Source organism: Mauremys mutica, chromosome 10 (genome assembly GCF_020497125.1).
Source record: "Mauremys mutica isolate MM-2020 ecotype Southern chromosome 10, ASM2049712v1, whole genome shotgun sequence".
NCBI classification, from domain to species: Eukaryota; Metazoa; Chordata; order Testudines; family Geoemydidae; genus Mauremys; species Mauremys mutica.
Window position 1 is genome coordinate 48,639,852 of NC_059081.1, and position 25,725 is coordinate 48,665,576.

General features: G+C 42.4%; 1 protein-coding gene across 4 annotated transcripts in view; it reads left to right on the top strand.

Annotated features, from left to right (window-relative positions):
* Positions 1-25,725, top strand: part of LOC123343336 — a 95,767-nt gene that overhangs the window by 57,931 nt on the left and 12,111 nt on the right. For 3 of the 4 annotated variants that reach the window (XM_044978384.1, XM_044978385.1, XM_044978387.1), the window contains exons 3-4: positions 7,147-7,245; positions 15,556-15,792. In XM_044978384.1, the coding sequence (XP_044834319.1) occupies positions 7,147-7,245; positions 15,556-15,792 (336 nt within the window). The remainder of the gene's footprint in view (positions 1-7,146; positions 7,246-15,555; positions 15,793-25,725) is intronic. The other variant, XM_044978386.1, reaches the window with a different exon arrangement.

Genomic DNA, 25,725 nt, shown 5'->3' on the forward strand with positions numbered 1-25,725 from the left:
GGATACAAAATGTGCATGTATTTGAAATAAAGTTACAAAACCATCAGAATATACCAAAGCAGGCGGTCTAAGCATCCCGTTACCTGTGCCTTTTGCATTATGTCAGTATTTTGCACCCAGCCTAGGTCAACAGTGATTGCAAATTTTGACTATCTGAAGGGATTTTAGTGTGTTGTGTGACTGTGTTTGTGGTGGCAGTCCAGTTCTTAATGTTGAATTCTAAAAGCCAGACCTGCAGTTGGCACTAACACTCCTGTTGACAGAAGGTGGGATTTTCAAATCTCCCTTGGTAAGTCTACGGTGGAGCTGGAGATGTAATCCTCAGCTCACCACAGATATGCCTGCTGTAGCGCTGCTAGAGCTAGTATACTAAAAACAGCAGTGTAGCCGTTGCTGCATGGGTGGGCTAGCTGCCCCAAGTATAGTTCCCTCTGGAACCATAGGTATGTACTTGTGGCCTCTCCCACTGCCTGTTTCTAACAATAGATTCTGAGTTTCAAAATGTTGGCCATATTGACTATTTTAAATCCATTTAATTTATTATTAATAACAATCATTGGTACTACCTAGAGACCCTGAGACAGGGTCCTTTACTCAGCTCCTCCTGGCCATTCTGGGGATTAGCTTCACAAGGCTCATGCCTCTTCCCACGGTTGCACACCGTCTCCCTCTCTCTCTCCTCAGTCTGCAGCCCCTCTCTCACGCCACAAAGTTGCTGCTGCCTTTTTGTGACTCAGCCCTCTGGCCAGGTCACTCAGCATCTCCCCCTTCTGGGGTAGAGTCCTTCAAAATCTCTTCTGTTCAGGAGGCATCCAGCAGTCCTCACACCTGGTGCCCTGACCCCATCACTCTTGCAGTGACACAGGCAGCCCTCCAGTTCACTGCCCCACTGGTGCCACTTCCCCAGTGGCAGGTATGGGTCCCAGGCCCACCCCCTATTCTGGGTTCCATCCCAGAGACCCTACAACATGCAGATAAAGTATGTTCAGTCCCCAACTTTGCTACTTACTCTGTGGGCTGCTTCCTACCCTGCATCTCACAGGCTCTCTTTTCCATCCTGCTCTCGTTAGGGTATGCCCTTCCCTGCGGGCCAGGCCCCCGTACTCTATTCATGAGTTCCCACCTTCCTTCTCTACTAAACAGAGGGTGACCACAAACTTCCTCCCAACAGATTTTGCTGCTGCCAGCTTCCTGGGTTTAAACCAGCCCAGCCCATCTCTGCTCAGGTGAGCTTCTCTCTAATCAATGCTGTCCACGCAGAACTATATATCCCTCTTTTGCTGCTTAATTGGCTGATTGGGCCTGCCTGGCCTAATTCAGCCCTCTCAGAACCAGTGTGGGGAGTTCACCCCACCACAGACCCTGGTCAAGATCAGAGCCCCGTCGTGCTTGGCACTATTGATATGTAACAAAAACAAGCAATGGGATTTAGACTCCAAAGGGGTCATCTCAGACACAGAGATGAGCATAACTTGTTGGGGAAGACTCAACATGGTTTTTGTAAGGGGAAATCATGCCTCACCAATCTACTGGAATTCTTTGGGGTCAACAAGGGGAATCCAGTGGATGTAGTGTACTTAGATTTTCAGAAGGCCTTTGACAACATCCCTCACCAAAGGCTCTTAAGCATAGTAAACTGTCATAGGATAAGAGCAAAAGGTTGCTGATCCCTGGATAAGAGAGAAGGTCCTCTCGTGGATTGGCAACTGGTTAAAAGATAGGAAACAAAGGGTAGGAATAAACAGTCAGTTTTCAGAATGGAGAGATGTAAATAATGGTGCCCCCAGGTGTCTGTACTGGGGCAAGTCCTATTCAACATATTCATAAATGGTCTGTAAAAAGAGGAAAACAGTGAGGTAGCAAAATTTGCAGATGATACCAACTACTCAAGCTAGGTAAATCCCAGGCAGACTGCAAAGAGCTACAAAAGGATCTTTCTAAACTGGATGAGTGGGCAACAAAATGGCAGATGAAATTCAATGTTGATAAATGCAAAGTAATGCACATTGGAAAGCATAATCCTAACTATACATATAAAATGATGAGGTCTAAATTAGCTGTTACCACTCAAGAAAGAGATCTTGGAGTCATTGTGGATAGTTCTCTGAAAACATCCACTCAATGTGCAGCGGTAGTCAAAAAAGCGAACAGAATGTTTGGCATCATTAAGAAAGGGATAGATGATAAGACAGAAAATATCATATTGCCTCTATATAAATCCATGGTACACCCACATCTTGAATACTGCATACAGATCTGGTCACCCCATTTCAAAAAATATATATTGGAATTAGAAAAGTTTCGGAAAAGGGCAACAAAAATGATTAGGATGTGGAACAGCTGCCATACAAGGAGAGATTAATAAGACTGGGACTTTTCAGCTTGGAAAAGAGATGACTAAGGGGGAATTGATAGAGGTCTATAAAATCATGACTGGTGTGAAGAAAGGAAATAAGGAAGTGTTATTTACTCCTCATAACACACAACCTAGGGGTCACCAAATAAAATTAATAGGCAGCAGATTTAAAACAAACAAAAGGAAATATTTCTTCACACAATGCACAGTCAACCTGTAGAACTCTTTGCCAGAGGATGTTGTGAAGGCCAAGATATAACAGGGTTCAACAAAGAACTAGATAAATTCATGGAGGATAGGTCCATCAATCACTATTAGCCAGGATGGGCAGGGATGGTGTCCCTAGCCTCTGTTTACCAGAAGCTGGGAATGGGTGACAGGGGAAGGATCACTTGATAATTACCTGTTCTGTTCATTCCCTCTGGGACACCTGGCATTGCCCCACTGTCAGAAGACAGGATATTGGGCTAGATGGACCTTTGGTCTGACCCAGTGTGTTCATTCTTATGTCACCATTCACGTTTTGCCTCTACTAAAAGTTCTGTGGAATGGAGTACAGATGCTAAGATCTGTTTTCTTTCAAATACTTACTATAACTAGTGTGTACTTTATGGTACAGAGCTTTACACAGTCATTTATCTGCCAATATATAATCAGGAAGCTTTACCATGTTATGAGCTCTGAAGACTAAAGTCTCTAAATTGTGCATTATGGTCTAAGTCCTGCATGGTTTCCTCGGTTTTAGAGGGAAGTTAAATCCAGTAGATCTCAGCTTGAGAGGTGGGGAAAACCACCACTTCCCAGTGAACCCGCAGAAGGCCCTCTTCAGGGTTGGGACAGAATCACTGACTAAGGAAATGCTTATTACAGACTGGAGTTCCCAAAAAGAATTGGGGGCATTTGCAGACAGGCAGTCTATTGGAGGATGGCTATGGGGGCATGGGAGGGAATTCATGGGTTTGGTGGTGGGGGAAACCCTCTATAATTTCTGAGGCAACATAATCTGCCCCCCAAAAATAATTAAGAAGAAACTCAGCGTATCTACCTGCCTATTTTGTGTTATTCCTCTGTAGGGGAACAAGGGTCCTTAAATTGTCCCTAAGTAATGTGTGTTGCTCTTGTTAACATTAGTGGGAGTTAATTTAGAAGCATTTTGCATATATATTCTGCATAACATACTCTCATTGGATCATAAATTAGTAAATTCAGGACAAGAGTATAAGCTTTTTTTAAGATATGTAGTATCCATTACCTGCAGTTATTTGTGGTTATTTATGACTTTGGACCCTAGCTCTTTGTATGAGCATTTTTCAAGCTCATTCCTGCTTGAAAGAGCTGATTAGCTATGAAGAATTGCAGAATTACCGACCAGTCCATTTAATCCAGGAAAAGCAAAGGACTGAGTACTAGAATGTATGGCTCTGATATTCTCATTGCTGTGATCTGCCAAGAATGGTTTCTAATGCACTGGCTCCTATTGGCAATCTCTGCCATTCTCTGTGTTTTAGTGACACTGCACTTAAGGCTTCATTCTAAATGATTGTTTTAAATTTGTAGTAAACTAGAAACCAAATATGTCTGAATAATTCCACCTCCCACCCTTTAAGATGCTATATCAGGTGAATGCCCAGTGGGGAGGGGGTGCTAACTGCTAAATGGATGATTAAAATAATCCTCTCAAGAGTGAATTCCTTCAAAATATCTCATTACTAGGTTCGCAAATATTTCTATAGAAAAAAATGAAAATGCCCCTTTCCCTACAGTCAGGGGCTAACTGTCCTTCTAACATGACAATTTAAGGTAATGTCCCAAGCATAACTGATTTTTCCTTCCAGTTATGCTTCAAGCTTCCTTGTTAATTAGCATATGCTTGAAAGAGCAACAGCTAATTATTTGAATATCTTTATGTGTTATGGCTTAAGGAAGATTTTGTTCTCCAGTTCTTTTTAAGTTCCTCTGTTATGATTACATATACTTACTAAGTTGTTTGGGAGATGTGAGTAGAGATGCATGGCATTAGCTGATTTCTATTTATAAGTAACAAAGAAACAAAAAAATGTAAAGGACTGGGAACCTTCAAGGTGCACTCATTGGTCCCATTGCAACACACGTACAGCTTTTAGGTACATGAGCAGTCCCAGCCAAGTTAATGGGACTACTCCAATGTTTAAAGTGAAGTGCAAAGTACTGTACTTAGGAAGGAAAAATCAAATGCAAAATGGGGTATAACTGGCTAGGCAACAGTGCTGCTGAAAAAGATCTGAGCATTACAGTGGATCACAAATTGAATATGAGTCAACAATGTGATAAAGGTAAGTACCATTCTGGGATGTATTAATGGAAGTATCATATGTAAGACATGGGAGATAATTGTTCCACTGTACTCAGCACTAGTGAGGTTTTAGCTGGAGTACTGTGACTAATTTTACGTACTGCACGTTAAGAAAGATGAGGACAAATTGGAGAGAGTCCAGAGGAGAGCAACAAAAATGATAAAAGGGTTAGAAAAAAATCACCTATAAGGAATGGTGAAGAAAACTGGGTACATTTAATCCTGAGAAAAGAGGATGGAAGTGCTGTTGCAATACAAATAAATAAATAACAATGAATAGTTCAAAACCTCACTATTTTGCGTAGTTCTATCATCCATCTTTGGACTGCTAAAATATTAATTCTGCAAAAAATGGAAAAGTCAATCCCCACAAATATTGATGCCCAGCTCATTGATATGGCTGACCTCACAGCTAAGTAACAACTGGCGTCCTGCAGAAAAGGAATGCCTGAAAAATTGAAAGCAATTGGGGCTAACTTTTTAGTGGTTTGTGATTAACATGGACCCTGAATATAGATATGCCGCTTGCCCTACCCTCCTTTTATACTAACCCTCTTTATTTACTTTGTGTATTATGGTGAATCTGGTATTTTGGTATATTTCTTGTATTTGGAAAAAATAATAAAAATTATAAGTAAAAAACCCTTCACTCTTTCAGACATAAACTTAAAATATTAGCAGCCAAGAAGTTATCACTTCCCACCCAGCAGTTAGGTAAACACTCCTCCAGTAACTCTCATAAATACCTAGCAGGTAATTTCTGCTGCATTGTTTGGATTAAATAACAATACAAGTACATCTTCATGTGTGCTTGTGGGTCTCCTTCTATAGTACAATGGGTTTTATTCACTCTCCCTCCTTCAATATTGCCTAAGTACATATTTAATAGTCATGTCTATCCATATTCTATTCTATCTATAGAAGTCTATGTTTGAGATTTATCTGAAATTAGTATCTTCAGCAACAAATTTTCTGCGACAGTTACTGTAGATGGACCGTATCAGTCTGCAAGCTCCATGTGGCTGCTTGCTATTTTTCAGCTTTCTTTCTGTTTCCTAGCAAGCCATTTTTATTAGTTTGATGTAATTCACCGAAACAAAACACTTATTATCTTAAAATGGTAACACACGAGTAAAGGCTTATACCTGAAAATGAAAATATTCAGCCAACCAGAATGCTGCTGTGAGGTCATCATCCTCATCTGCTGCTCCAGTCATTGCACTGCCTGCCCTGAATCCCTTTATTAGCTACTCTTGCTTTGTCCACACCCCTGCTCATGCTTACATCTTTGTTACCATTTTATCTCACTCCCCCATCTATGAGCCCATGACTCCAACCTAACTGCTTTCTTTGAACTCCTTTGAACCCTATCGTAAGAGTGGGCATCCAGGGCTTCCCATTATATATGTGACTAATTTAAAATTGTTTGTTTTTTGCAATAGACAACCCTAATTCTGGCATTTCCTTACTTTTGTGTGCTTGCCTTTGCAACCTTAATAAAGTTGATTTAACATGGGTATTTGGGTGTACTTTTGTCTAACTTGAGGATGGAAAAGCAGCAAAGAATCCTGTGGCACCTTATAGACTAACAGACGTTTTGCAGCATGAGCTTTCGTGGGTGAATGCCCACTTCTTCGGTCTTGCATCCGAAGAAGTGGGCATTCACCCACGAAAGCTCATGCTGCAAAACGTCTGTTAGTCTATAAGGTGCCACAGGATTCTTTGCTGCTTTTACAGAACCAGACTAACACGGCTACCCCTCTGATTCTTGAGGATGGAAGTATAATTATCAAAAGACACATATGTCCAATGTTTACTTTTTATTTATCACATTAACTTAACCAAACTTAAGCCATTAAATAATTACCTAAATCTTCAAGCTTTCAGCCTTTTATGAACAAATTGTTTAGGGGTGAAAAATAAACCAAGTCCCCAATCCTAAAATTTACATTAGATGAGCTATTTTTGAAGTCAGTGTGGCTCTGAGGTGTTGGAAATTGCAGGATTGGGGCCAAAGTTTGTTAATGTTTAGCACCACTAATTGTATTGAGGAAAAAGGTTGTGTTAGAACTAAGCTTAACAGGATAGAAACAAGGTACAAGCTCAGTGCAGCACACAATGCCTAAAAGACTCTAAAAGATTGGTTTATCTTGGTTGTATCAGTAGAGAGAGGCCAAGGACAGTGGCTATAGAGACTAAGAGTTCTGTGTACAGGACGCCAATAATATTAAATTTCAAATTTAGTTTTCACTATGTCTGCTACTTTTAACTTTCTGCAACTATTTCCTTAGTGTTCAAAGGCTCCTAATTATGCTCCAGATAATATACTCTAGAGTACATATTATTGTGTAACATGAAAAGAAAGTTCATCTTTGACATTTCCTTGAAAAGCTTTTTTTATGCGATGTGCTATCCTGAAGGGGTCTTCATGAAATTTTAAGCTCTTTTGCCCTTACAGATAATCTGAAAAAGTCTCCTGAGATCTACACAGCTCATGTAGAGGGACGTGGAGCTACAGCTATGAAAATTAAACGACCAAAGAAATCAAAACAACCAGGTAATATTTCCCTTTGACTGAACAACTTTACTTAAAAAGTGATAGACATTGACAAAATCAGACTTTTTTTTTATCCACAAACTTTATGTTCCAGATCATCATCTGGTGTAAATTGGTTGACTTCAAAGGAGCTACACAGATCTAAACCAGCTGTGAATCTGATGATGATTCAGATAAATTAGATCCTGGATCCTAAACACTTCTGATTGTAGTTTTGCAAAATCAAATTCCAATCAATGAGGTTTGGCAGTCTGATGTAAAACCCAACCTCATCACCCCTCATCTAGTAAATGAATCAACTTAAAAGCATTTTTGTTTCAAACTTTTTTTTTCTTCCTGGGAATTCAGAGCACATATTTTGGGTTGGTTGTGGTTGAACATCAGGACTAACATGGAGATTGTAAAATCCAGGCTTAAGCCTACACTTGTGCTTGGACAGTTTGATTCATTTTAAAAAATGCTTTTCAGTTTGCATCCTAAATACCTTGAGCTGGAATGCATGATGTGATTTACATAAAATATTATGAAATAATTTTAAATAATAAAATAATTTTCATTGACATGCAAATAAATATCAGATAATAAGAGACATTTTTTTAAAAGGGCCCAAATTATTTAGGAACACAAATTCCACTGACTTTCAACTTCCTGAATGTCATTGAGATATGTGCTTTTAAATACCTTAGGCGCTTTTGAAAATCTTCCCCAGGTGTCGACGACAACAACAACAACAACAACAATGACAAAAATCCAACTGCAATTGAAGTCAAGACATGTTGTGAAGCTCAAATTTAGAGTAAATGTGATAAGCTTTGTGAAAGTTTTTAAAATTTATTTACACAGGGTAAAAGGATACAGCAGTTTTCTGTACAGTAGGATTGTTTATTTTGGTATCCAGAATAATTGATATTAGTTCTTGTAGATTTAAATATTAAAATCTAGTCACCTCTGAAATTGCTCTGTCCATGTTTATTGCTGCGTTATACGATGGGAAGGTTACAGTATTATTTCAGCTGGGAGATAACTATCCTGCCCCTTCTCATGTTCCTCTTCTGAACTGCAACACATACATGCATATATACTTGAGATCGATCTTGTATTGTTCTGGGGCTTGAGGGTGAAAAGTGAATAGCACACAGGGACTCTTCATCATGCGCAGGATCCTTCCACGTGCACGATATGTGCTAGGTAGATGTACTCGACTAACATCATTCTATACACCACTTAGCCAAAAGCAGAATGGTGTGCAGGTGAGTAACATGTCCAATCTCCCAAGTCTATAAATCTTAATCATGAGGATGTTGCATAGGATGTCTGTAGAAAAGAAATGTTTGAGTCTTAATTGTGTGCTTTAACCACTGCTACACAGGTGATCACTGGTAACTGGTGGATCACCATGTTGCTTCTGCTCAGATGAGAGGCAAAGTGTTCCTTGTAGCTCACAACGTGTTGGCTCTTTGTGTGCAGTCTAGAAAAATGACAAAAATCTTACTTAACACCTCTGATAATTTGGAGCTGTGATGTTAATCAAAATCACTTCAAAGGCAACTATGTCTTTATTTAATAGACATAGTGACATAGCTATGAAGCATGGGTTTTTTTAAGTGATAAAATACCTGAATAGCCTTTGTGTTCATATGGGATATTTACAATACGGTCACTGGAAATGTAAAATACATAATATCCAATTTTATTTCATATGATCTTATCATTCAAATTAACCCAGGACCTCATTAAGAACTAGGGTCATGTGAATTGGTTCAGTTGCCTCAGAAGTCACAATCACTTCTCAGCAAGAGCTGAACATAAGGCACTGTTGCCTACGCTGGCCATTTTATTATAAGTCCTGCAATATTTTGGTGGTGTTCTTAAAGCCCCAGCTGCTGCAATCAAGAAGCCGCATGAAAATCTTTTAAAAAATAGTAAGTTTCTCCTCCAGGAAGGCAAATAAAAAGAACCCCCTAATTGTTTATTTTTAATAAACCTCATGATATTTGAATGCTTGGGGTTGACGATACTTGATAAAGCCTAATCCAAATAGTAATCCTCTAAAAATGGTGCTGGATGAGCTTTGCTATTTTGGAATTCAATATTTCACAGTGATGCTTGTGTTTAATTCAAATGTTCTGAACCTGTACATTTTGGACCCAACTGTGTAATCCTTATTATGCTGATGAACAATTATTCAAGAAAATAGCTGCATTGTTACTGGAGTCAATGGGATTAATAATTTTAGGAAGTGCTCACCAATGAGTTCCAAAATTGGGCCCTCTGGCTTTTTCCAGTGAGTGGCTGCATGGCTCTCTCATCTTTTGGCTACAGAATATTGTTATTTTTTTGTTGATTTGCCAGTTAGCGGGAAAGTACTAACCAAAAGCAATTTATGTAAGAAGTAAACAGTGAAATGTTAAGTAAACAAAAATGTTTGTGAAAGTGCCAAGCTGAGCTTAGCTTTGAAAATGATCTCGTAGTATGAAGAAATAAAGATGACTGTAACTGGCCTATGCACTACGAGGCAAGAAATGATACCAAATGATTAGCTGGAATTTTTCTTTCCTGAATGAATTCCCAAGTTCTTTGATGAACATAGCAGAGGAAATTACCACAAGTATCATTCAGAACCAACAGATGTCCAAGATCAGAGATGATTCATTCTCATGTTGTTGAAGATATCATTTGTCACCAGTCATTCAGCTAGATATTCATCACCAAACTTCTTCACTGAAGTAAAGTTAGATAAACTGGATCAAGAAAACACTGGAAATGTTGTGTAATTGTGTGCCTGTTAGGGATTTTCTTTGTTGGCATGTATTGAGTGTGTGTGTATGTGTGCGTGTGTCTGAATCTGGATGAAGGAAAATAAAGAGTAATTCTTATATAACATTTCCTTCCATAGTTCTCAAAGTTTTTTACAGTGTGGGTAAGTATCATTGTCCTCATATTATAGAAGAGGAAACTAAAGGCAAATTAAATTGAAAATCTTGGATTATGGAGCAAAGGCACATGTTCTGTCCACCCCAGTGAAACTGCTATAATTATTTAAGGATCATTTCCCTGGCTAGATTTCAAGGCCAGCCTTACCATATTTAAACTTGCACTGCCCTTAGTATTGTTGATCACTCTCCCCTTCTCTTCATCTTACTAGAGCTGCTTGAATATTTTCCAACAAAACTTGAGTAGCTGGAGCTGGGTCTCTGGGGTAGGGAGCCTGCCATTCCCACAGTACTCCAGCTAGAGCCTGGCATCTGTTGGTAGGTAGGCTCCCCAATCCCCAGAAGACAGCCTGACAGCCCCCAGAACCCCAGCTGGAGCTAGATCTCTTGGCACTGGTAGGTTCCCTGCTCCACCAGCCCTGGAATCTGGATGCCTTGGAGTCCCAGCCATGGGCATTCTTCATGGAGAGGCTGCCCCAGAGCCATGGATGCTGAGAGCTGGTCCTAGGATTTCCAGATTCCCAACTCTGTGGCAAGGACCTTGGAAATCCTGAGAGCCCCATCTCAAGCTAGAAGCCTAACAGCCTCGAGAGCCATTTTCAGAAGTGACTTTGGCACTTAGGAGTCTCCACTTTTGAGACTGAGGCTCCAAAGTGCCTCCTAAAGTACTTTTGAAAATGGGACTTTGACTCCTGAGTCACTTAGGTGTCTTTTGAAAATTTTACTCAATGACAGGTGGATAAAACCAAAATATGGCAATGTCAATTATTATTTTTATGTGACATCTATTCTCTTGTTGGAGAAGGCCCTGAAAGGTGCTGATCAGAGTTAATGAAAAAAGGCTCTCCTTCCTTAGAGTAACAGTGTGAGGGGAGGAGAGTGTTGAACCTCAATGCACATTTTATGTTGCTCAGCCTCAAAGAACTCTTCTGGACCCTATTAACAAAATGCTGAGGTGGCCTGAGTCTCTTTTGAAATGAATAGGTATAGTTTGGATGGGATTATTTTTTTGCCCAAATGAGAGCAGAAATCAAGTGTATGTAACAAAGAAAAATAACGAGTCTCAGAGATAAACTATGAGATTTGAGAAGTGTCTATTTTTCACATAACAGGTCTGTTATTAAAATCATAATTCACAGGGTACCCTTGGAACCGTGTTTTTACAGCTTAGTTTGCTCTTATAATCTCTCTGTCAACTGGCTCCTACTAGATTTATATCTGATATCAAATACAGTCCTAAATTAAGATGAAAAATTCAGAGGTAGAATGTTCAGTGTTGTCTGATGAAGAGACAAATCCAGGTCAAAATGAAGGAATGGGAAAAACAATGTAGATCCAGTGCCTTCTGACAAATACAAGTACTGGTCTGCTAACACAGCAGCATGAAGTCAGTGCTTTTGCTTTACAACAAGTCATGTTTGCCTTTAAAAATGGTCTTTAAGTTTGTTAAAAAATTTAAGCTAAAATTAAGGCTGTTTTGCTTCTTTATGGGTCCATGAAGATTTGATTTCTCTGCCCCAATTGCTGGTGGTGAAAACTTTCATTCACTAACTTCTACCAGAACTGTCCTTCAAAGCCATAATATTTGAATGTGATTTCAGAAAACAATCTTTGCAAATAGACTACATTCACAATATTCTTACAATATGTATGGTTGCTATTTAGGATGTAGCCAATTCATGTTGAAATTCAGAGAAAAATCCCTGAATGCAATATAATAACTTTTCCTGGTAAGTGGGGTATCAAGTTAAAATTCAGATCAACTTCTCTTTAACTAAACCTATATGTTAAGAAAAGTACACCTAAAATACTTGAAAAGATGTACAAAATCTAAAAACCAGTGGCTGAAATTTCTACAAGCCAGAATCTACCACCATGACATTAAGTGATACCTTAGTGCACTAGTCCCACTGAAAGCAATGGGATTACTTGCAGAGTAAATCCCCAGTCCTGCATTATGAGCCTGCATGGAAAAGCCCCAGTGAAATCAATGGGATTCTGCCCTCAGAATCGCAAGGCTTGGAGCTTAAGACACTACATGGTATTGGGAAGGCTCTGTCAGTAGCCCTAGACAATGTACAACTTTTGCGGGATCTTTTTTCTAAATAAATACATCCTCTTTTCACATGTACTGTGATGGATTTGACACAGGTATATTTAGGATTAGATGGGCGTTTTGGGTGGTACGATGAAGGGCACAAATATAAACCAAATCTGAACACAGGGATGAATTCTGTGCTGACTCAAACCCCATGTCAATCAATGGGGCAACAGAGGGTGTAAATCAGTGCAACATTTGGCCCAAGGACTTTCAGAACATTTTTCCTGAACATTTCAACACCAAACTATTTTTGCACAGATGCTATACACTAGAGAAAGCTATTTTTTGAGGTGATTCATATTCTGATGTCCATAAATAATGTGATCATTTCTGCATTAAAATGTGAAACATTTCCACTGGGTCTAGAAGAAAAAATCCACAACTTAGTGTACCTGTCCTAAAATATATACTCATGGTTACATGATTCAGCAAACAAACATGATTACACTCTGATAGAGAGCACTCAATGGTTAGTTTTACCCAGTCGTTTAAGGCCTTATTGTTGAAGTTGTTTACTGTCTAATGTAGTAGAGCTACTTACCACTATGGTGCTGGCATTGTATTATATTATAGCTGCTGGTTTCACAGAGTGAATTGCTAGAATCTGGCCCTCACGGTTTCACATTTGATTACTGTAATGTCTCTCTTTCTGGCCTCCCTAACAATCACAGTCCAGTTCATACAAAACATAGCAGCTAAGATCTTTTACCTTGCCCAGCACTCTGACCACATCTTTCCTGCCCCACCTTATGAATCTTCCATCTGACTCCCTGTTTTCCATCACAAGTTTAAATATCTTGTCTTCAAAGCCATTTACAACGTGTCTCCACTTTACTTTTATAGCCTTGGCTCTAACCACGTTTTTCCTCTCTGTTCAGTGAAGATCCTAGCCCTGCATGGCCATTAGTTTGCTATTCTCACAAATGTCTCCATTTTGCCCTCTACACATGGAACATCTCCCTCAGGTTATCCATAAGAATCATCTTGCTTCGTCTCATCTTGCAAATCCTTCTGACCCTTTTCTGTCCTGGGGGCTACAAGATATCAACCAACTACAGATGAACTAGGATGAATAACAGTCAGGGATAGCTGATTGTACTTACTTGTTTATCCTCTGTTATACTCTGTGTTGCAGCTTGTTTCTGATTAGATTGTAAGCTCCCTGGGGCAGAGACAATGTATTCTTCTGTGTTTATACAGCATCTGCCCCCAGATTGTCCTAAACCTACATGGGGCTAAGTGTTACCAAAATAAAAACAAATAGTGATATCGACATAATAATCTTCTCAAATAAGTGCTGTGATCATTATTATGTTGGGGATGATGATTTTCTGTTAGGATTAGATCAAGGTTACAAAAAGTCAATTATTCATAAAGGCACATCATCTCTTTTCTCAGAACAAGAGAATTTTTGCAGCCAAAACTTTGTAAACTGGCAGGGAAGTTGCTCAGAGCGTAAGAACTGACAGGCAGCTTGCAAACAGATGGGAGAGCCCTGCTCTTTGTGAACTTTTGCCCTAGAAAGTTAGAAAGAGAAAGGGAAAAAAGAGAGAGAAGAAATGCTCATTAGTGAGGTGAACATTTGTTCTAAATTTTTCTTATTCAGTCACACATTTACGATGAGTTTTTAAAAATAAATTGAAATATTGCCAAATAGCCTAAAAATTATTCAGATACAGGCAAACAGGTTTCTTGTAATTTTTTCATGAAGGTGATTTGAACACTTTTGCTTTTTGTGTGCTAGAAGATTGTGTGAACAAATTTTAAAATATATTTTCGTAGTTACAAGCATCTAAATGGTATGATGGTGGCCTAGAATTTGGACGATGTCACAGATTGCATTAAAAAATGGGAACAAAACTTTCCTACCTGCAGGTTTAACCTCCAGTTTTGATTACAATTGGAAAATTATTTAAAAGAAAGGCAAACTACCCGTTGGGTAGGAAAAGCACGCGCTGCCTATTATCTTTACTCCAGTAGTATAACTCTGTGATTTAACTTTGTTATACTGGGAATTGTGATATTCTTAGAGTGTCTGGTCTTAATGTGTTCCCAATATAGCTGTAAGAGTTAAGAGCCATTGGGCCAAGCACTGTCCTCAATGATGCAACCTGGGGTTTGTGGAGTTGCAAGGGTATAATGAGGCATTAAAATGTTGCTTTAACTTCCTGAAGAGTTGCACAGGATTTAGCTATATACAATAACCCCCTCTAAAGCCAGTGGGAGTCTTCTGACTCTGAGTTCCAAGCTCCAACCAAAGACCATCATGAGGGCCACCTCTGGTGATCCAGGTGAATATAGAATTCTAACCCTAATAACATTGCTAATAGAGCCATAGGTAACAATGTATGTACATTACATTATTTTAAATATTTTTCTGGGTATGAAAAATATTTCTTCCTTCCTTCATACAGTATATAGTACTGTTCCTCATTGTATCACTATTTACCGTGTTAGCCCAAAGTTTTAATTCTTAGAACGTGACTACATGCACAGCTATGTTTTACGCACTGGGTAGTTTGTTTTCTAATTCAATTTAGTTACATTGATATGAACCCCTCAGTGGGTCCTCTAAAATTTGCACCAAACTTATATCTTTTTATTTTGGTTTGGTAATTTACCGAATTATTGTTGTAATTTTTGTTTGTGGGTTTCTAAAACTTTCATACACAAATCCCACTCCTTCTCTTTGTCCCATTGCCCCAGTCCTTAGCTCCATGCCATGGCATGTCCATTTGGCTGATGAACTAAGAAAAGGTTCCTCTCTTTGGAGGTTAGGAAAATCCCCCCAACATTGGACAAAGGGTTGCTGCACTTCCATGAAGGTTTGAGCATGCTTGCAACAGTTTTTTGATTTTTAAGTGGTTCAAAAAACCTACAGTAAGCCTAGAAGACTCTTAGTGCTGGTTCTATATGTGTTTGTTTTCTGCATCCTGTTATTTAGTGCACAATGCAGAATAAACATTGGACTGTTTTGTATAAAGGGAACTGTCCCATTTACATGAGAAGAATCACAGTTAGCACTATTGTCACCCCATTCATATAAAAAACAGCTTATAAATCTAATTAGATCTGAAATGTCTCCAAAAGTTAGTTGTGCAACAAATGTCTCGGTAATATCATTTATTATCTTGTGCTTTCTCTCTTCTTAAATAGCCTTTATTGCTTAGCAGGTTGCAACTTACTACTAGTAAGAATGCATTATTCAAGCCTTTCGCTGTGCCACAGCAAGTGACAGCTTGTCATGTATTTAATTGTCTCCCTTGAACTCCACAGATACGATTCCTCCAACCATAACAAATTGCCCATGGGACATCACCATAACCACAGAGACTGATCCAGTACAGGTCAGCTGGGAACAACCTGAAATTAGCGACAACAGTGGGGTGTTTACTTCAGTAGCTTCAATATCCAGTGGCTCCTGTTTCCGGTATGGAACTCATCAAGTGCAATACACCGCCCATGATGAAGCAGGAAATGAAGCCTCCTGCCAATTTAAAGTTACCATCAAAAGTAAGTGCTATTATTGACTGAAGTTTAAGAAAGAAAAACAATCAGGATCCTGAAAACTTATGAACCAGATTTACGAATTAGAAGTAGAGCTGTTTGCTTTAATGCTACCTCTTTGGCAGTAATATTTCCTGTAAACAGTTGGATGTTCACCAAACCATGACTATTTTGCTGTTCATATCAAGTCCTATATACCAAGTGATATGATTATATTAGGTGTAATAAGAATTGCATCTTTCAAGTATGTTTTGTGGCCAGTGGGCCAGATCCTCCACTGGCCTCAATTGATAGGTCTTCATTAACACCAGGAAACAGTTGTGGCAACTGTGGAGTAACTGTTGGAAAATCTTTTTAATGACAACCACTGTTTGCCTGAGATGTGAGCTAGAGTTAAGAAGTAGTCAGCCAAGGACTGAAATATTCAGAAAGCACTTGTTGTCTGACACTGATTCCCTGCAGCACTGATTTCTGAAAACGGTGCTTTCCAAAATGAAGTTAAAACTGGTAACACTCTTCCTGCTACTTCTCTATACCCATTAATAATGCCTTGTCTACACACACACCAACTGTACTAATTTTAACTGAACTGTTTTAGAAACTGATGTACTTAAGTCAGTGCAGTCACCATTGTGTGGACAATCTTAAATTGGTTTGAGTGCCTTACATTGATTTAAGCTAAATTAATATAAGGCTTCCTCAACCGATTTAAGATTGTCCCCACAAGGGGGTTGCACCCCCTTTACTATATCAGTTTCTAATGATTTAGTTAAATTAGCACAATTTTTATGTGTAGAAAAGTCCTGGCATTTGAAAGATCCTGATGCAGATCAATGGCAAATGGATATACCAATTCTTTAGTCGGTAGTGTTTGGATTTAAAAAAAAATAATTAGGACTTCTCTGAAATTAGCAAGGTTGTTTCTTTAGGTCTCATTTTAATTAAACTGCTCTATTTTAAGCAGAAAGATTTTTTGCTACCATTGATTAACATTTGTAATGAAAAGGAAAATGCAAGTGATACTTGAGTTAAGCCACAGTGCTGACAACTTGATTATTAGAGGTGGAAGAAGGAAGAAAAAGAAAATTTCTTTTCTTATTTGGGATCTCCTAGAAGTCATAATATAACAGCAAGATTCATCAGTGTGGTGGGAGAAAGCATTAAAGACATTTACTGAATATCTGTGTTTTGCAATGATGTGAACAGTTTCACTGTACAAAACCCCACAATCATGTGTGTCATTTCTGCTGTGTCTACATTAAGGAATTTTTGTAAAACCTTCCTCACCAGAGACCAAATGCAGAACAGGCTTTGACAGGCTTAATTAAGGTGATCAAATACTAGCAATTGCTGGAACCTCATGGCTGGTGCTGGCACCAATGAGGATTCTATTGTCAAATCTCCCAGTGTGGGCACATACTACTGGTGTGTGTTGTATAGTGCTATTATTCCTTTGCCATATTTTTAATATAAAAATAACATTAATGGAAGAGCACACCCTTTTCCTTAAATATTCCATACCTTACCTTTTCTTTCCCTTTTTTTTCCCTTTCACTATGGGATCTTCCCCATCTTCCATATAGCTACAGCTTGTACAATATCTGTAGAATTTGATGAGACAGTTAAATACAGAATGCTACACTTACCCCACAAATCGCAGTAGGTGATGGATGCAAAAAATACACTAACTTTTGTAGGATTTAGTTTTCACAAGAAAACTGAAGCAGTTTAAATTATGGTCTAATACTATACTCAATAGTGATTTACTTAAACTGGTGCAAAAGACTGTGTGGACATTCTGATTTCAGTTTACACTATGCTTATTTTGGATTATTTTATTTTGGACTAGGAATTTGGTTTAAGCTAAATTGAAATAAGCCACTTTTAAACTGAAGAATCTCTACACAGGGGTTTGCACTGTTTTAACTAAATGGATTTATAAACCAATCTAAGTTGAACTAGAGCAACTTTGTTGTGTAGACAAGGCCTTAATTAGGGAAGGTGGAACAAATTCCATTAAATAAGAATGACCATTTTTAAGTTTTAAAAAGTTTTCATGTCCCTGCTCATTTGGCTTCAGGCAAATGCAGAAGCGCTGAAAATTCCTGGGAGAGGCCAGTTTCATGCTATTTATACATGTCCTCTTTACAATCAGGTTTTAAATACCGCAGGCCTAGTCCTCCTCCCCACCCTTGGTATTTTAAATACTTAATGCTTTCAGCTAAAATCAAAAAGTGCAAAGCAATGTTAAAAAGAAGAAAACTGAATTTTCTTCAAACCTCAGAGAGACAAGGTGGATGAGGTAATATCTTTTATTGGGCCAACTTCTGTTGGTGAAAAACTCAGAAAAAGGCTCAAGTTTGATTTGGGTAAGTTTCAGATGAAGGTTGTGTTCTGTTTAAATTTTATTTGAACCAGCTCACAATTTCTACCAGCATTATTCCCCTGCAAAATCTGGTGTCGTTCTGTGCACATACATGACAGCAGTCTGAGGGGAAAGTGTGGCATTAGTTCATTGATAAAGGTGTTTGTTTAGCTACCTCTTGCAAATAGCAACTGCAAGAACTAAAGTTGTAACTGTGCTGAAGTTGGGCAGGATCCCAGTTCTTTTGGGGGGAAATAAAATTAAAAGCAAAGGTTCAAGATATTTTTGATGAGATAACTGACAATTGTGTTTATGAGTTTTTATTTTCCCACAAATTATTATTTCAAAACAGAATAATACATTTATGATGTTTTTAGTTGGACTCTGTTCTGCTATTTAGAAGAGAACTAATAACACATATTGTTGTACCATGATAACACCACACCAGCTCTGTCCAGCCAAGCAGCCTAGATTATTCAAGATGTCATATTTATTTATTTAACAAAAATACTTTGGCTGTTTATCAGGAAGTGACTTCAATGAGGAAGCACAGGAATTCAATTATCAAACACTCCTCTCTATCAACTAAATACACATGAGTGGAATGTAAGAAAAATATCTATTTACAATTACTCATCTTGCATAGGTCATTATGGTGACATGGGGCCTGATCATCCCCTCTTGTAACCAGGGAGGTGGCTTTGTAGGGATTGTAGCGGGAAATGGAAAATTCCATGAACATCTATAAAGTGATCAGTCCATTGTGTGGGACAAGCCGTGGTTCTGCTCCTAGGGCTATCAGCTGGGAAGAGCTGTGCCTCCATATAGTTTTGGGACCTTTGCCCCTTCTGCTCCTGGGAAGCATGGGTCAGCTGGAGACAAACTATCAGGGAATCCTCAAGTTACTTTGGAGGGGATCAGCTATATGGAAAAAAATGGAAGAGAACGAAGGTGAGGGAGACAGTTCAGGGGAGAAGAGGTCAAGGAGGGGCAGGTGTAGAGTGAAGTTGAGGTGAAAAGACTTGGGATAGGGGAGAGGCGAGGGAGGGATTGGAGCACAGGGCCAAGAAAGACAGAACTTTGTACACATTTGATTGAAATGGCCAATTGTGGAAAAGGTCCCTGCTTTGGCTGCTTCTGGTCCAACTGGCTGGAATCTCTGGCTGGCTTCTGGTGGCCCCAGAGTGTGTGGGGTCCCTTCTGCACAGTTTTGCATGGGGGGAATGGTGCCCTTGCTGGGTCCCATATACTCCCACCCCACCAGTGCAGCAATCCCTGCTTTGGATGCTACTGGCTCTACTGGCTGGAGTCTCTGGCTGGCTTCTCTCTGTTGTTTTCCCTAAGGCCACAGGTCTGAGACACCACATGGATCCTAGTGACCCCAGAGAAGGGGATGGGGGGAGGCTTCCTCTACACTGTTCTGGGTCCTGTGGTCTAGTTGGAATAGATGCGCTAGAATTTTTTGAATAATAAGAACATGTCATATTTGTAGAATAATTTATATTCAAAGATATCAAAGTGCTTTACAAAGATGGATAGGTGTCATTATGCCCATTTTACAGAAGTCTAAAGTAAGGAAACCTGTGACAGAGTCAGGAACTGCTGTGTTCCTGCCTGTTCTTAAACCACCATACTATATTTTTAGGTCTAACTCTGCAATCAAAGTTGGTATTCTCTGGGTATGTCTACACTATGGGATTATTCCGATTTTACAGAAACCGTTTTTTTAAAACAGATTGTATAAAGTTGAGTGCACGTGGCCACACTAAGCACATTAATTCGGCGGTGTGCGTCCATGTACCGAGGCTAGTGTCGATTTCCGAAGCATTGCACTGTGGGTAGCTATCACATAGCTATCCCATAGTTCCCGCAGTCTTCCCCACCCATTGGAATTCTGGGTTGAGATCCCAGTGCCTGCTGGGGCAAAAAACATTGTCACGGGTGGTTCTGGGTACAGCCTCACCCCTCCCTCTGTGCAAGTAGCAGACAACCGTTTCGCGCCTTTTTTTCCTGGGTGAACTGTGCAGACGCCATAGCACGGCAAGCATGGAGCCTGCTGAGCTCAAGACAGCAATCATGGATGTTGTAAACACCTCGTGCATTCTTGTGCAGTGCATACTGAACCAGGACCTGCAAAACCAGGCAAGGAGGAGGCGGCTACGGCAGCACAGCGACGAGAATGATGAGGACATGGACACAGAATTCTCTCAAACTGCGGGCCCCTGCGTTTTGGAGATCATGCTGGTAATGGGGAAGGTTCTAGCCATTGAACGCCAATTTTGGGCCCGGGAAACAAGCACAGACTAGTGGGACCGCATAGTATTGCAGGTGTGGGACGATTCCCAGTGGCTGCGAAACTTTCGCATGCGTAAGGGCACTTTCATGGAACTTTGTGACTTGCTTTCCCCTGCCCTGAAACGCCAGAATACCAAGATGAGAGCATCCCTCACAGTTGAGAAGTGAGTGGCGATAGCCCTCTGGAAGCTTGCAACGCCAGACAGCTACCGGTCAGTTGGGAATCAATTTGGAGTGGGCAAATCTACTGCTGCTATGAAAGGTTGTGACTCTGGGAAATGTGCAGGCCATAGTGGATGGCTTTGCTGCAATGGGATTCCCTAACTGTGGTGGGGCGATAGATGGAACCCATATCCCTATCTTGGCACCGGAGCACCAGGGCACCCAGTACATAAACCGTAAGGGGTACTTTTCCATGGTGCTGCAAGCACTGGTGAATCACAAGGGACGTTTCACCAACATCCACGTGGGATGGCCGGGAAGGGTTCATGACGCTTGCGTCTTCAGGAACACTACTCTGTTTAAACGGCTGCAGCAAGGGAATTACTTCCCAGACCAGAAATTAACAGTTGGGGATGTTGAAATGCCTGTAGTTATCCTGGGGGACCCAGCCTACCCCTTGATGCCATGGCTCATGAAGCCATACTCAAGCAGCCTGGACAGTAGTCAAGAGTTGTTCAACTACAGGCTGAGCAAGTGCAGAATGGTGGTAGAATGTGCATTTGGCCATTTAAAGGCGCGCTGGCGCACATTACTGACTCGCTCAGACCTCAGCCAAACCAATGTCCCCTTTGTTATTGCTGCTTGCTGTGTGCTCCACAATCTCTGTGAGAGTAAGGGGGAGATCTTTATGACGGGGTGGGAGGCTGAGGCAAATCACCTGGCCGCTGATTATGCGCAGCCAGACACCAGGGCGATTAGAAGAGCACACCAGGAAGCGGTGCGCATCAGAGAAGCTTTGAAAACCAGTTTCATCACGGGCCAGGGTACGGTGTGACTGTTGTGTCTGTTTCTCCTTGATGAACCCCTCCCCCCTTGATGACTCATTCTCTGTAAGCCACCCACCCTCCCCCTTCGATTACCGCTTGCTTCCTAAGGAAATAAAGTCACTCTCATTTAAAAATAATGTATTCTTTATTAATTAATTATAAAAAGAGGGAGAGAACTGACAAGGTAGCCTGGTTGGGGTTTGGGAGGAGGATAGGAGGGAAGGAAAAGGCCACTAAAAAAATTTCAAAATAATGACAGCCTTTTGGTTGGGATGTCCATTGGGGTGGAATGGGCAGGTGCACGGAGCCTCCCCCCACACGTTCTTAGTCGTCTGGTCGGTGAGGAGGCTAAGGAACATGGTGAGGGGGGAGGGTGGTTATACAGGGGCTTCAGTGGCACTCTGTGATCCTGTTGCTGTTCCTGAAACTCCACCAGAGCCAGAGCATGTCAGTTTGATCACGCAGCAGCCCCAGAGTTGCATCCCGCCACCGCTGATCTTCCTGCCGCCACCTCTCATCTCAAGCGTCAATCCTCTCCTCACGTTCATCCCTCCTGTCCTCACGTTGGTCCCTCCTGTCCTCACAGTCACTGGCATCTTTCCTGTACTTTGATACCATGTCCTTCCACTCATTCAGATGAGCTCTTTCATTGCGGGTCACTTCCATGATTTCCGAGAACATTTCGTCTCGCGTCTTTTTTTTCCGCCACCTTAGCTGAGATAGCCTTCGGGACGGAGGAGGGAGACTTGAAAAATTTGCAGCTGCAGGAGGGAGGGAAAAAAGGGAGAGAAGTATTTAGAAAGATACATTTTACAGAACAATGGTTATACTCTTTCACGGTGAACAACACAATTCACCTTACATAGCACATGTGATCTCACTACAAGGTCGCATTTTGCATCTTAATATTGAGTGCCTGCGGCTTTGGTGTTAGAGATCACAGATGCAGGTCCGGGCATCAGAATTCGGCTTGCTTGCGGCCATGGTAAGCCATTATCTCTCGGCTTCTGCAGCCTTCATATATCCAGCGCCAGTGATGAGCTGCCAAAATATTAACAACCAGTTCCCTCCTCCTCCCCCCGCGGGGGGTTGTGCCCCATCCAACCCCTCATGTTCCTAGACACACCTCCCCCAGGACCCCGACCCATCCCCCCTTCCCTGTCCCCTGACTGCCCCTTGCCACCCACCCAACCCCACCTCTCATTCTCGATGGCCCCCCAGGACCCCTACCCCATGCAACCACCCCTTCTCTCTGTCCCTGAGTGCCCGCACCACCTCATGCAACCCTGCTCTTTCCTGACTGCTCCCCGGGACCCTTGCCCCCATTCATTCAACCTGTTCCCTGCCCTCTAACCACCCTGACCCCTATCCACCCCCCCACAACCTACCCCCTCCCTGCCCCCTTACCACACTGCCTGGGGCGGGGACCGGGTCCACTCCGCCAGGACCACGACCGGTGCCACGGGGCCCAACTCCCCGAGCCCAGTGGGACCAGAGCAGGCACCGCTTGGCCGGAACCGCGGGGCCCGACTCCCCGGGCCAGCACCGGGGCCGGAGCCGCTCGGCCGGAACCGCGGGGCCCGACTCCCCGGGCTGGGCCGGGGCCGAGCCGCTCGGCCGGAGCCGCGGGACCCAACTCCCCGGGCCGGCACCGGGGCCGGAGCCGCTCGGCCGGAACCGCGGGACCCGACTCCCCGGGCTGGCACCAGGGCCGGAGCCGGTCGGCCAGAACCGCGGGACCCGACTCCCTGGGCCGGCACCGGGGCCGGAGCCGCTCGGCCGGAACCGCGGGACCCGATGCCCCGGGCCGGGTTGGGCTGGAGCCGCTCGGCCGGCAACGGGGCCGGAGCCATGGGGCCCAACTCCCCAGGCCGGCACCGGAGCCGGTGCCGCGGGTCCCGAGCTGGGCCGTGTCGGAGCCGCTCAGCCGGGACCAGACCGAGCCGGGGGTGCTTGGCTGGGACCGGGCTGGGGAGCTTGGCCGGGGCCAGTGGGAGCCGCTCAAAGTGGAGCTGGCAGAGTGAGCTTACCTGCCTGCTCCTCGTTTCAGGCTTCCCGCGAACATCAGATTCGCGGGAAGCAGGGGAGGGGGAGGAGAAGGAGGACGGAGCGTTCAGGGGAGAGGGGGAGGTGAGCTGGGGCTGCGGTCCGGGTGGACAGCTGCCCGAGCTTTGTTAAATTTAAAAACTTTTTAGAACCTGGTTGTCCTGGAACAACCGGTTCTAAAAAGGTTTCTAAAGTTAACAACCGGTTCGCGCGAACTGCTGCGAACCTGCTGGAGCTCACCACTGTCCAGCGCCCTCCTTTCCCAAATAGCAAGCAAAGCCCGTTGAGTGCTTCTTCTTTCCAGTTAATGCGCAGCACCAGAACCGCCCCCATCCAATTCTCTGGGATGATTGCTTTACCCCTCCCCCCACCGCGTGGCTGATATCATGGAAGATCGCTGCTAGCCACCCTCCCCCCCACCGTGTGGCTGGTAGCAGGGAAGATCCCAGCTAGCCAAATGTGAAAAAGCTCAGCGCCAATCACCCCCGTCTCCCCCTGCTTGGCTAAATGCAGGGAAGGATTTCTTTTAAGCCACAGGCAAACAGCCCAACCATCTCTGTCCCCTTAATGAAATTCCCATATTTCAACCAGGTTACCATGAATGATATCACTCTCCTGAGGATAACACAGCAAGATAAAGAACAGATGTTGCTTGAATGCCAGCAAACACCGGGACCATATGCAGCTAGGCTTTGTCATGCAATGATACCAGATTACTTGCTACATGCATGGCGTGGTCAAGTGTCCTACCATGGAGGATGGAATAAGGCTGCCCTGCCCAGAAAACTTCTGCAAAGGCTTTTGGAGTACCTCCAGGAGAGCTTAATGGAAATGTCCCTAGAGGATTTCCTCTCCATCCCCAGAGATGTTAACAGACTTTTCCAGTAACTGTACTGGCCGCGAATGCATTCCAAGTCCTCAGGGCAAATTAATCATTAAAAAACGCTTGCTTTTAAACCATGTTTTATATTTACAAAGGTACACTCACCAGAGGTCCCTTCCATGGCTTCATTGTCTGGGATAGTGGCTTGGGAAGGCTGGGACGATACTTCTGTTAGGCTGAGAAAAAGCTCCTGGCTGTTGGGGAGAACAGAGTGCTATGTGCTCTCTGCAAGCTCGTCCTCCACTTCCTGCTCCTCATCTTCCCTGTCCGCAGAATCCTCAGGCAAGGCTAAGATTACCCCCACCTCGGAATCCACGGACAGGGGTGGGGTAGCGGTGGCAGACCCCCCTAGAATTGCATGCAGCTCAGCGTAGAAGCGGCATGTTTGCGGCCCTGCCCCGGACCTTCCATCATCGGTTTTCTGGTAGGCTTGTCTGAGCTCCTTAACTTTCACTCTGCACTGTACTGAGTCCCTGGTGTGGCCTCTCTCCATCCTGGCCTTGGAAATTTTTTCAAATGTTTTTTCATTTTGTCTTTTGGAACGCAGTTCTGTTAGCACGGAATCCTCTCCCCATATAGTGATCAGATCCAGTACCTCCCATGCGGTCCATGCTGGAGCTCTTTTTCGATTCTCAGACTGCATAGTTACCTGTGCTGATGAGCTCTCCAAGCTGGGCAAACAAGAAATGAAATTCAAAAGTTCGCGGGGCTTTTCCTGTCTACCTGGCCAGTGCATCCGACTCCAGATTGCTGTTCAGAGCGGTCACAATGGTGCACTGTGGGATAGCTCCCGGAGGCCAATACCATCGAATTGCGGCCACGCTAACCCTATTCTGAAATAGCAATACCGATTTGAGTGCTACTCCCCTCGTCAGGGAGGAGTACAGATATCGATATTAAGAGCCCTTTATATCGATATAAAGGGCTTCGTTGTGTGGACGGGTGCAGGGTTAATTCGGTTTAATGCTGCTAAATTCAGTATAAACCCTTAGTGTAGACCAGGCCTCTGTCTCAGTGTAATGGCTTGTTGTTTAGTGATGTGTCAGATATGTATGTGTACGTAGTGCAGAGCTATTTATAAAGTACTGTGGGATGTGAAAGATGCTGAAAGCATGTTTTATTTTATTCAGAAGAAGAATGCAACTGGTAGGTTAGCGTTAGCGCAGATTGAAATTTGCCCAATTTTATATATGTAACACAGTGTAAATATTACTATTTTTCCTGTCAGCCCTAGCTGGCATATATAACCATGATTCCTTTCTTTCAGCACATACTCCAACCATGAAACATTCCTAGGGGAATGGTTCCTCAGGAATGTGTAAGCCAGAGCAAACATTGTGCTCTGGAAGGCAGCCTCCTCT